This window comes from Fukomys damarensis, unplaced genomic scaffold (assembly GCF_012274545.1).
Source record: "Fukomys damarensis isolate Sample0158 unplaced genomic scaffold, DMR_v1.0_HiC HiC_scaffold_6, whole genome shotgun sequence".
Taxonomy (NCBI): Eukaryota; Metazoa; Chordata; class Mammalia; order Rodentia; family Bathyergidae; genus Fukomys; species Fukomys damarensis.
The window spans coordinates 41,835,737-41,848,414 of NW_022900918.1; the positions used below are offsets into that span (position 1 = coordinate 41,835,737).

General features: G+C 51.8%; 1 protein-coding gene across 3 annotated transcripts in view; it reads right to left on the reverse strand.

Moving 5' to 3' along the window:
- The window catches only part of LOC104859387 (sperm acrosome-associated protein 7-like), a 15,819-nt gene extending 13,343 nt beyond the window's left edge, over positions 1–2,476 (reverse strand). For all 3 annotated transcript variants that reach the window (XM_010619968.2, XM_010619967.3, XM_010619966.3), the window contains exon 1: positions 2,346–2,476. In XM_010619968.2, coding sequence (XP_010618270.1) covers positions 2,346–2,439 — 94 coding nt within the window. In that variant the 5' untranslated portion in view covers positions 2,440–2,476. The remainder of the gene's footprint in view (positions 1–2,345) is intronic.
- Between the last annotated feature and the right edge of the window lie 10,202 nt (positions 2,477–12,678).

Consider the following 12,678-nt stretch of genomic DNA (forward strand, 5'->3'; position numbering starts at 1 on the left):
AGTCACCAGTCACCAGAGCTTGGACCAAACGATCCCATGCAATCGAGGTGACGGCAGTCAGGGGAACCCAGGCTGCCCTGGTGGCGCGGGTGGCCTCTGGGTGCAGGGAGAAGCCTGCCTGGCCGTGAGGGGTCTGCCGTTCTGAAGCTGTGAGCTAGAAATAAACCCTTCCTCCTTCTGCGTTGTGTGTCACAGTGACAAAGATGCGACTATTCAGTCACCAGAGCTTGGACCAAACGATCCCATGCAATCGAGGTGACGGCAGTCAGGGGAACCCAGGCTGCCCTGGTGGCGCGGGTGGCCTCTGGGTGCAGGGAGAAGCCTGCCTGGCTGTGAGCGTACAGGGCTCTGCCGTGGGGTGACGAAGGCCAACTCCAGGCAGGTCTGGGAGCCTGGAAGAAAGGAATTCACCCGAGTCTTTGGGTCCCACAGTGAGTCCTTGGCCTGGCCCCAGCCTCATGGGGCTTGAACCGCCTGGCCTGGGATTCCACAGGGCAAGTCCCAGCCAAGCAGAACCAAACAAGGCATCAGTCGCCGTTCTGGCCGCAGTTGTGCAAGCAATCAGGCCACATCTAGTGAGACAGAGTTGTAGAAAACATTAACTTGGCTATCTTTGATCAAAAAGGATGACAGTGAACATATAATTGTAGGGCATTAAATACCTCTTAGGAGCGTGTTCTTTTTCCTCCTCTTCTTGCCTCTCGGCAGGCCTCCTCTCCTTCGCCGTCACTGTAAGCCTGGCGTGTCCTGCAGCTGGGTTCCGCCTGTCAGCCGTGACTCTCCTCTCCTCTCCTCCTCTCCTGCCCCGGTCAGATCAGGAGAAGCCCGGCGAGCAGCAGTGCGGCGTCCAGGACACGACTGTGGCTCCGCTGTTCATGTGTCACCGGGGACCCCAGGACCCTGTGGACAGCAGGCCCACCCTGGTCGGCAGCCCCAGCAGCGTGGAGTTGTCCTAGAAATCTTCCCGAGGTGCCCTCTGGCCTCAGGGGCTGTGGTCCAGCTGCTGTCCTTGTTTTCTTTTCTTTTCATGGAAATCCCGCATTGAAAGCCAGACCATGAGCACCAGCAAGTGTCCTCCAGGGAAGCAGAGACAGCTTTGTCCTTCAAAGGAGCGGGAGTCTGGGCTGCGGAGGGAGGCGGGGCTGACTCCTGCTGCCTGGGCCCCTCCTGCCAGCTCCTCCAGGAGAGGCGGCTTTGACTGAGGCCCTGACCTCGGGCTCTGCCCAGACCTGTTGTTCCCAGCTGTGGTGCGAGTCCTCAGGAGTCTGCTCAGTGAAAGCCGCATCCTCCTGCATGAGCCTGAGGTCTGCTGCCTTGGCCTCCTCCGGCGGATCCTGGGAGCCCAGCCGGCCAAGACTCACCGACTGTGACGGGTCTCCTTCACGGTCCGCATGCCTGGATGAGTGACCCGTGGGAGGTGCGGGGCTCACGGGGACACATGTATGAGCCGTGCAGGGGTGTGCACATCCCAGGGTGCTGGTGAGAGGTGCTGGCTGCAGGAGGTCCCTGGGCCGTGCCATGGAGGGGTCTCCTTCCTGCTCCGCTTCCGGACGCCAGGGAGGGGGCAGCTTTCCCCGCCACGCCCTTCTGCCCCAACATCCCTGCCTTGGAGCAGCCAGCCGTGGACCAAGTCCCCGAAACCGTGAGCCCGACAAACCTCCCGCCTTTATGTTGTGAGTGTCGGGTGTTTGTCACAGTAGCAGCAGAGCTGACGGTTACAAGGACCTCTAGGAAATGTCCTCCGCCACCCACTCTGGCCCTTGCTGTCTGCCTCCACTGGTGCCTGTGAAAGGTCCCCGTCGTCTCCATTCTGGAGTAAATCCCACCGTGACAGCTGTCTTAAATTTTAGGGATATTTTTTCTTGAATCGCCGTTAGTTGCTGTAAATGATTTTGTTAATTTTGTTAGTGTGATAATGATGTTGTGGATATATACAGACAATGCCTGTATCTGTGAACAAGAAAACATTTTACATGAAGTGCTAGGAAGTCTGGGACAGCAGTAAAATGCTCCTCAAAATGAAAAGAAAGTGTGCGCACAGGTGTGTGAGCAAGTAGGCAGAGCAAGACCATGAAATGTGCACAACTACTGAAACTGGGGGAGGAATCATGCAGACTCGTGATGGTAACCCTCTTCGTAGGGTGAGTCAGAAACTCCCCATAATAAAAAGCTAAAATAGATCACGTGCGCTGCTTTCCTGTGGGGTTATGAACTTTAGAAGGGCTTCAAAGAGAAAAGCTTTCCCCTTCCTCCATCCTTCAAGGAGGAGATGGTCCACCCAGTGGGAAGAGGAGGGGAAGGCCACTGCCCATGGTTTCTGTCTGTGGGTCTTTGTGGGACTCTACCTGAGGATGTGTTTATCGGCTGCAAGTTGGTCTCTGGCCAGCTGGACAGCAGGAGGACCAGGAAGAGGGTCCCCACTCCTCTATTTGCTGCCATGTTCCCTCTACCAAAGGAGGAAAATCTTCTTCTTGGTCTCCAGGATACGTGGAATGTCAGGGACCTGTGACATCAGGACAGGAAGTGAGCAGGGTGACGTCAGAAATCTGTGACTTCAGGGCAGGAATTGAGTTGGGTGACGTCAGGGACCCGTGATATCAGGACAGGAAGTGAGCAGGGGTTGTGCCTCTCAGTGGGTGTGGAGGGGAATGAGACCCTCCTAACTTGGTCCCATCACCTGTCCTGGGTCCATCTCAGCCCTAGGACCCGAGGCCTGAAGGAGAGGACAGCGATGAGGACTCTGGGCATACTCGGCTACAGCCTAGCAAGACTCCTTCAGTGGACAGAGACGTACACGGGGTGAACACTATACAGTGAATGTTTTTGTTTTAAAAAACTTTTTACAGTAAAAGCTGGCTGTGGGGGTCACGTATAATCCCAGCACTTGGGAGGCTGAGGCAGGAGGGTCACTGAGAGTTTGAGGCCAGCCTGGGCTACATAGAAAATTCAAGACCAGCCTGAAGTACAAAGACAGATGTTGTCTCCAAAACAACAACAAAAACTTGTTATAGTAAAAGACACAAAAATACACATTGCCATGAATCCCTCTCAAAATAGTTCTCCTTACTTCAAACACATTTATCCCATGGTTTTTGCTACTTTCTGGAGCAACTCTGGAGTCCTCTTTCCTGAGTATCTGTATGAGAGGTGATAAAAATACAGTGACTGCTGCTGCCAAGTGCCAGTCAACAGAAAGGCAGCTCCTAAAAACATGACATTGTGTCCTCATCCACCTTAGTCACTGAATCTGGCACCGTGTGACTTCCAGCTGTTTCCTAAGTCAAGATGACCAGGAAAGACAAATGTTTTCTTTTTCTTTTCTTTTTGATACCAGGGATTAAACTCAGGTCCTTGAGCTTTCAAGACAGGTGGAACCGCTGAGCTAAACCCCCGGCCCCAAGGCAAGTGTTTTGAATCCTCTCAGGACATCAAGGCAGCCAGGACAGAGCAACTAAAGACACTGAGGAGAGAGGGCGCCAGAGCTGCTGCAGGAAGTGGCGAGGACGGAGGGATGAGTGCCCCCTAAGGGAGGGGAGGACTTTGAGCGGGATTCACTGTATCCTCTCAACACTCACTGCAATAATTCTTTTTAAAACTGGAACACTGCTGTGTTTTTCATCACGCCCTATGTTAGAAGGACGCTGGAGTGAGAGACTCAGAAGAGAGGCAGTCCAGAATTTCCCTGAAGACCGACTGCCTTCCGCCAGCAGTCACTGGTTGGGAATGGCACCCTTGGGCCAGGCTTTCTTTTCTCTGAATCAAAAATTAGTATTTTCTTTTTAGAGTAGTTTTAGGTTTGGAGAGCATTTGAGCAGAAAGTTTCCAAATCCTTCCTCAGCATTTTAGGGAAATCCTGACTGCCAGCGACTTCTGAGGCTGGTGTGGGGCAGCTCCCTGGCGTTCAGGATTTAACCTGCACTGTGTGAGCCCTGGACCAGAGGAAAGGGGGCCCCACAACCAGCCTCAAGCCTGAAGAGGACAAAGGAGTCACCTGACCGGCGCCAGAGCGGCACTGGGAGACGGAGGCAGAAGTGGAAGCAGCGGGTCTTCCAGGCCTCCGACCGACCCTGACCCAGAGACCCCGCAAGGCCTCACCCACTCCCAGCCCCTGGACCAGGTCCTGACCCGGGGACCCTAAGCCCTGGCGTCCCTGGGGGGACGGGGCAGGGTTGGTCTCTGCGGCTGAGTTCCGGGCTGGGGAGTCCTGAGCCCTGGCCTGGCCGCCCCTGGAGCTGGCCGGGCATCCTCATCCACCCTGTCACAGCGCAGTCGCTGTCTGCGCCCGCTACTTCCGTCTCCGCCTCCAGGTGCGGCTCTGGCGCTGGTCAGGTGACTCCTTGGTCCTCTTCCGCCTTCTCTGGCCTCAGTTGGCTCCTCCTCCCCTCCCGCTCGAGTTGAAGCTGGTTGTCGGGCCTCCTTTCCTCTGGCCCAGGAACAGGAGGGAGCCCTGTGGGCTCACACTGCCCTGGTTGTCCAAGTCCCAAAGGTCCTGGCAAGGAGACCGCGTGCTTCAGCCCACTGTGCGTCTTCAGGTCAGCGGGTTCCCCAGGAACAATCCCTCTCTGAGCGCTTTTTGCTTTGTTTTTTGTTTTGAGACGGGATCTTGCCTTGTACTTCAGAGTGGCCTTGAACTACTGGTGATCCTCCTGCCTCAGCCTCCTGAGTGTTGGGATTACAGGTGTGCACCACCACACCAGCTCTAATATGCTGTTTCTTGTGAAGACACATTGCAGGGTTGTTGGTGTATAATCAGGCATGTGGCTGTGTTCAGGTGTTAAACCATTCTGTTATCGGGGAAACTGCACTATTATTTGCCGAGCTGTTTATGCTACATTGTTGTTGGCTCTCGAGTTTTTCTTTCTTTCCGAGCTCCTTACTCTGGTCTCTGCAATCTGTGTAATTTCCTTACTTTTCTCTTTAGAAAGCTTTAAATAGAGATCCTGGGACGATGAACTGTGTCACCATCACATAATTCTGGAGCTTTGTTTTTTTGTTTGTTTGTTTGCTTTTTGGTTTTTTTTTTTTTTTTTGAGACAGGGTCTCACTACATAGTTGAGACTGACCTGGAACTCACTATGTAGCCCAGGCTGGTCTTGAACTCACAGTGATCCTCCTGCCTCAGCCCCCGAGTGCTGGGATTACAGGTGTGTTCCACCACGCCTGGCTTCGTTCTGGAGCTTTGCAGGTTAGCTGTGGAGATCTGATGCTACACATTGAAGGGCAGAAGGCACCTGGGTCTAGCATGGGGTCTCACCCAGCGAAGGTCCCCAGGAGGGGCACCTGTGCAGACCAACCCTGCTGCTGACCAACTTGGGGCCATTGCCGTGCAGGGGTGATTTGGGGACATTGACCTTGACCTCCACTGGCCACAGCAGCTCTGCGTCCCAGAGACCCCTCTGGGAGTTCCAAGGGCTGGTACAAAAGAGGAGCCCAAGGGCAATGCTATGTCCTCTGGGGAAACAACAGGGAAAGGGTTGCCTGAGCAGGGACGTCCCCTTAACAGGTTTCTGTGTCATCCATCCAGCTAGCCAGCCACCCATCCATCCATTCATCTACCCATCACCCATCCACACATCCATCCATTCTGCTTGTCTGCTCATTGTGTACCTTCTCTGAGGGGATCAGGACTCCATGTTGCTGTTACAGGAAATCAACTTGGTTATAAATTGCTATACAATAAAGTCAAAGCCTGTGACATCTCCACTTTATCTCAATAGCAGATAAGTTCAGAAGCTCAGGTTCGAAGCTAGCTGCAAAAAATACCCATCCACACATCCATCCATTCTGCTTGTCTGCTCATTGTGTACCTTCTCTGAGGGGATCAGGACTCCATGTTGCTGTTACAGGAAATCAACTTGGTTATAAATTGCTATACAATAAAGTCAAAGCCTGTGACATCTCCACTTTATCTCAATAGCAGATAAGTTCAGAAGCTCAGGTTCGAAGCTAGCTGCAAAAAATGCTAGAGTTCCTAAAGAAAGCCAAGACTTACCCTAACTAATCAGTTCTGGCATTTAACTAAATTCAACTTGACTTTCTCAGATTCTGTTTTGTATTGGTCTCTTTCTTTAAAAAAGAAATCCACTAAAGCCTTAGTATATTGTATTGGCTATATTGAAATATAATACACAAAATGTATTGGGAGGCAGTTTAAAATTAATGGAAGGAGGGCTGGGGATTTCGCTCAGTGGTTCTGCCGCCTGCCTCACAAGCACAAGGACCCAAGTTCAATCCCCGGAACAAAAAAAAAAAAAAAAAAAAAAAAAAAAAAAAAAAAAAAAAAAATTAAAGGAAGGAAAAATGGCAGTTTAGAGAGAATTAAGTATAAATTAAGTAGGGAAACTATCAGCAAAGTTAGATATGAAACTTTTCATATCTTTCTAGAAATGTCAACCCATGTCTTTTTGTTTTGAGACAGGGTCTCCCTATGTTACCTGAGGCTGGCCTCAAACTCATGACAATCCTCCTGCCTCAGCCTCCTGAGTACTGAGTGCGGGGGGTTACAGGTGTGTGCCACCACCCCGCCTTGGCAAAGCAAGTCTTTCTTTTTCTTTTTGGGGGAGTACTGGGGATCACACTCAGGACCTTGCACTTGTGAGGCAGGTGGCGGAACCACTGAGTTAAATTCCTGGCCTCTACCAAGTCTTTCGTATACATTTTACTTATGAACTAAGATTAGCACAATGAAAATCAGGTTGAAATAAAGGGATTAGATAATCAAAGCCTCTAGAGGTAGTAGAAGCATAGTTACAAATATAGAATTACTTCTTGAATCTGAAACAACACTTACAAATAATTTTTAGTTTTCAAAAATTTTTGTTTTTGTTTTTGTTTTTAGTTTTAGTTTTCAAAGTTTTAAAAAAATCTATTAGCTCTCGGAAGTGAAGACACAAAATAACCGCATCTCACTGCTCTGACTATTCACCTCTGTCACGAGGTCTGGCCCTGGTCCCCAGCAGGTCCAAGTTCAGTGTGAACTCAGCACACAAAAGAGATTTGCAGAATTTTACAGCCTTTTAGTTTTGATTTCTTGCGTCTCTAGTCACACGCAGTACACTCACCTGCAGGTCCGGGCCATTCTGTTAAGGAAAGCCTGGGTCCTGGCACAGTGGGGAGCCAGCCCCTCGCCTCCTTGGTCCTTGGCCCTTTGTGTGCTTGATGACAGAATTCCGTCAGGACACTCGGCCGTTCAGAGGCATGGGTTGAATTTATTGTCGATACAGAGAGGGTGACGCCTTTTGGGGAGAAGGCAGGAGGTGCCACCAAGCATCTGGCCCACGCGTGAACCCGGGGAATTAGGCTGAGGAGCAGTTTTTTGTTTTTGTTTTTCTTGTTTTGAGACAGGGTCTTACTATGTAGTTGAGACTTACGTGGAACTCACTGCATTATGCAGTCCAGGCTGATCTCAAACTCACAGTGATCTTCCTGCCTCAGTTTCCTGAGTGTTGGGATTACAGGTGTGCGCCACCGCGCCCGGCTTGAGGAGTACTATTTTACTTAGAAACTACTTAGGAATTGCAAAATGTCACCCTGTCCTCCTTAGACCTCACTGTTTCCTGAGGGGCTTTGATCACGGAGGGCCCTTGCCAAAGGTCAGATCCTAATTGAAGCCAGGTGGGAGGGTCTTTGAAGAGCACTTCCTTCCCTGGCGCCTCAGGCAGCCAAATGTCAGAAGGAGCGAGGGCCATGTGCCCTCTGGGCCGCGGTTATCAGTGTGCCGCGCCCCAGAGTCTGCCTTTCTTTACTCCACTGGCCACAAACGCTATTTTGGGACCCCTGCCTAAGACTCCAGATGAGGCTTCAGAGTTAACAAATTGTTAAAGAGAGGCAGGGAGAGCCACACAGCACCACACCTGCATCCACAGCTTAGTTCGTCGTGCCCGAAGCAGCCCACCCGTCTTTTTTTTTCAGTATCTGGGATGAGGTTAGAACTTTTGTGCCAGGCAGGCGTGGTGCCACTGAGCTACATCCCGGCCCACCCCAACTTTTAAGAATAAAAATCCTCTGGTTTTAGGCCTAAGTAGCAAGGATTATCCTGAGCTAAAGGCGACTGAGAATCAACCTGTGCAGAACACACTCTCCGTCCTCCTTTTTCTCCTTTTTCTGCCAAGAAGCAGGACATCGACTGCTCTCGCTGCCCCTGCACCAGGAAGGTGAGCAGCAACCAGTCGCCCGGCCCTCATTCCCGGGGTGGTCACCGTCTGGGATGGCGGGAAGCCCACGGCTCACCTCTCCCTTGAGGCTTCTCTTCTGTCTTGGGAAGCCTTCCTGCAAGGAGAATGACAATATGGATAACATTTTTATTAACTTTAAAAAATGTTTTGTTTATTTATTTATTTTGCAGTGCTGGGGATTTAACTCAGAACCTTGTGCTTGCCCGACAGGCACGGCACCACTGAGCTACATCCAGCCTGCTGTTTTTATTAACTTTAACAGTTCTTCTGGCCCAGCCACAGGGCCAGGGAGGGGGTAGATTGGCAAGGCCCCTGTTTTCTGATCAGTAAACCCTACATTGACACATTTTCATTTAAATCTTTAATTTTAGAAAAGTTCTCGAAGTAATAACCTTTACCATACACATTTGCTAGTGTAGAGAATCACATTGTGCGCTTGGTCATTATGTGATTAAAACCTGAGAGTTTTTCTCTACGTTTCTGTTACATGTTAATCCTTTCTCAGCCTGGCTGAGGTGAGTTACAACTCGTAAAGTTGAATCCCTTCAAGTGTCTCTGGATACAGGAGCTGTATAATTTACTTCATGGTATGCGGTTTATGGGATGTCTGCATAAGGAAATGCCACTTTCGGTGATCAAAAGAATGTGTAAAATGCCAGTCAGGAGATAGAAAGCATCTTAAACAGTGAAGATCTTTTCCTTCCTTTCCTTTCTGTTTTTGGTCCTGGGGTTGAACCCTGGTTTCTCCTGCATGTTCTCCAAGTGCTCTGCCACTGAGTCACAACCCAGCCCTTTTATTTTTTACCTCAAGAGCTGCCTAGGCTGGCCTCCGACTTCTGATCCGCCTGCCTCAGCCTCCTCAGTAGCTGGGATTAGAGGTGTGCAGCACCGTGACTGGCTAAAATTTCTCTTTTTATGTCGTCGTTCCTTATAGCAGCTTTCCTTATGCATACATAGTATGTCCTGTGCAGATCTGGGGTCGGTACGCTGATAAATGTATCAGGTCCCACAAATTGTCTGTGCACAGGCCGGGCAGGTGCAGGGGTGGCCGGGATTGAGCTGGATTTAACGTGCTACAGTGTATGAACTATTTAATTTGCGAAGCCAAGCTATCAGCCTGTGCTCCACCTCCCATGCAGTGGAATTGAGAACCCCACTTCCTGGTGTTCAAGATAGTTAACTGAAAGTTTACTTCAGAATTCATAGAATTGGAGTTGGAAGCAGGCCTCTCTGCTGCAGGCTGTCTCACAAATCATGGCGGACTGAAATCTGCCACCGAACCTGCTTCTGTCTTGCTTGGCTCCCAGCATCGCTCTAGGGGCCCGTCCACGGCAGGAGCCACTCCAGGAAGTGTCAGCGGGCGTCAGTCACTGTGGCTCCTGGGGTTGGGGTGTGGGGTGCAGCCAGGTCCGGCTGGAGTCCCAGGTGCCACTCAGCAGAGCATGGGGCAGAGCGGCCCGGCCTCTGGGGTGGCAGACGAGGCCTGGGAGGAGTGCACGTCACCACTGAGGGACCCGGAGGGGCCAGGCCTGCCAGGGACACGGCGGCCACCGTGGGGACTTGGGTGGGAAGTGGGACAGGAAGGCCTTAGTGTCGCCTCTGGTCCAGGAGCCGAGGGCAAGCTGCAGTGGCCACCTGAGGTGCCAGCTTGGTGTCGGGTGATGGAGTGGTGGCAGCCGGGGCAGCAGCAGAGTCCCCATCTGCATGGGGCGCAGGGGCCCTGGTCACGCTGAGGGGTTTCCGTGCCAGGCGGTGGCGGCAGAGCCACCCAGGTGCTGCTTGTGCCCTCTGTCGGGGGCGTCCACTTGCTGTCCTGAGCTGGGAGAGAGGGAGGGAGCTGTCACCAGGCACAGTGACAGGAAGGAAGCTCCAGGGGAGTTGGAGGCTGCAATTTCAACCAGAAAGCCAAAACTAGACAAGCGGACCCCATCCTGTGGGCATCTTTGTACGCATCTTGGTTTTCAGCATCACCTCAGGGCACAAACAAGGTCACAGCCATAAGTAAAACTGTGCTTCCGGGTGCAGCGGATGGCCCGGTGCTGGCCTGGGCCCTGACGTGGACAGTGGTAAGGTCTGAACGCCACACCACACCCACTTCCCAGGGCTTCGGGGTTCCGCCGTCTCCACCCTGCCCAATCCCAGTTTGTCTCCCAGGGCTGCGGGCCCAGGGGCCACTGCCTGGCGGTGCTGGAGTCTGTAGGGATGAAGAGGGGAAAGGGACCCTCTGGGCAGTTGGGACGGTGGCCAGGGACACCTAGGGGTGCGGGAGAGGCGAGAGCCCCATGAAGTCTCTCGGGCACATCTGCCTTTGTGGCTGGCTGAGGCTGCAGCGGAGATAAAAACCAGGCCGCTGCGGTTATGAGTCAGGTCCTGGCTGTCTGAGCCGACTGTGGCCCCAGTCACTGTGCACAAGTCCTGGCTCCCGGCCTGGACAGGTCTCCCACCCCCACGGAGACTGCCAGAGGTGACGTGATGCTGCTGCACTCAGCCTGGCCTCCACCTGCCTGTGTGTCTAGTTTCTCCACGTGTATCCAAAACACAGAATTCTGAGTCTGTGGCTAAACTGATCTATGAGATTATATGTTTGATATTTCTTAAAGTTTTTTTTTTTGGGGGGGTTGAACTTGGAACCTTGCACTTGTGAAGCAGGTGGTGGCACCACTGAGCTAAACTCCGGCCCACCTAGAAGACTTTTGAACAAAATCCCCCAAATTCCCCGAACTAAGTAGATATTCCCGGAAATCGCTGGGAGAAAGAAAGCAACAGCTGCTTCTATTTACAGATGCCCTCAGCCCGGCTGCCCGGAAGGCTGAGTTGGTTGTCTCCGGCTGGTGGCCTGGATGGAGCAGGTGGCAGAGGGAGCCTGGCAGGCGCTGCCCGCCCAGGGCTTCGGACTCCAGAGATGCGGAGCGGTGAGACAGTCACAGGAGCCGAAGGCTGCCGTGAGGGGCTGGGCCCCTGAGCCGCGTCCCCAGGGCTCCCCGTGAGGACCCCACATGAGGGCAAGCCAGCGTGTACAGCTCTGGGCCCGTGTGGCCGGCGACGGGCTCGGCTGGGTCCCCGGGTCCCGTCGCTCCTCCTTCCTGTCTCCTCCCTGAGACTCTGTCCTCAGCACCTGGCTGCCCTGAGTGGTACTTGCAGTCTCACTGTGGGATCGGAAACTGTCATGACTGTCTGCAAGGTGCTGCCAAAAACCACAGCGAACGTTTGAATTAAAAAGAGATATTGTAGGAAGAGACACATCACCATGGATGCCCTGAAATCCCCTCATTTTCAGCGCACCCATCCGCCATCCTCACCGCTTCCTGCAGCAGCTCTGGAGTCCCCTCTCCTGAGTGTCTTCGGTTGTGCTGTCCTGACTGCCTCGATGTCCTGAATTGATTCAAAATGTTTCTCTTTCATGGTCATTTTTACTTTGGGGAGGAGCCAAAAGTCGCACAGTGCCAGATCTGCTGAATCAAAGATTAATATAGATAATTTTTCTTTTTTGAGATGGAGTCTTTGGATGCAGCCCAGGATGGTCTGGAACTCATGGCAATCCTCCTGCCTCAGCCTCCCAAGTGCTAAGATGACAGGCATTCACCACCATGTCTGGCCCCAGTAGAAGAATTTTTTAAAAGTTACACAACTGAGTCATAATATTTTTTAAAGCTCTTCATCTAGGCTTGACGCAGTTTGGTTTGACTCCTAGCTGGGCAAGATGAGGGTGTCGGTTCTGCTACAGTGCCTCCCTTCCTGAACTCCAGAGCTTAGGGTTTTGACCTTCGAGTTTGGATACATGCACCGTGCAGTCCACTTTACACTCCAGTGAAGAGACTCGCTGCATGGTGCCCCTCCTGGTACATGAGTTCACCTTCACTTGCTTTTAAAAATAATTGCACACCAATTATGGACTTCATCGAGGAAGGGTTGGGGCTGTCCAGGTTTCTGATTCTCTGGCCTTTGGACGTTTTCCTGTGCCTTTATCCTGGAACCACCCCTGGGCTGGGAAGGAGCGTCTTTGGTGACCCAGCTTCCCCTGCAGAGCTCTGCAAATGGCTTCACCATTGGCTTGCACTGTATTTATAGGGAAATTTACTCCATTTCTGCATGAAACGTTGTGTGTGCGCTCTATGTTTCTTACCCATTATTCAAGGTGTGACCTAAAAAACATGGTGTGTAAGCTCACACCTATAATCCCAGCACATGGGAGGCTGAGGCAGGAGGATCACCACAAGTTCAAGGCCAGCCTGCACTACACAGCAAGAACCTGTCTCAAACAAACAGACAAACAACCCCCAAAACCCCAAAGAGCAAAACAAAAACAAATAAATAAAACAGTGCATTTAAATTTTTAAAGAATTTTTTTATAGCGGGCTGGGGATTTAGCTCAGTGGTTCCGCTGCCTGCCTCACAAGCACAAGGATGAGAGTTCGATCCCCAATACCAAAAATAATAATAATAATAATTTTTTATAGTAAAAGATCCATTGCCATTAATCTCTCTAGAGTCCCCTCACTTCAAA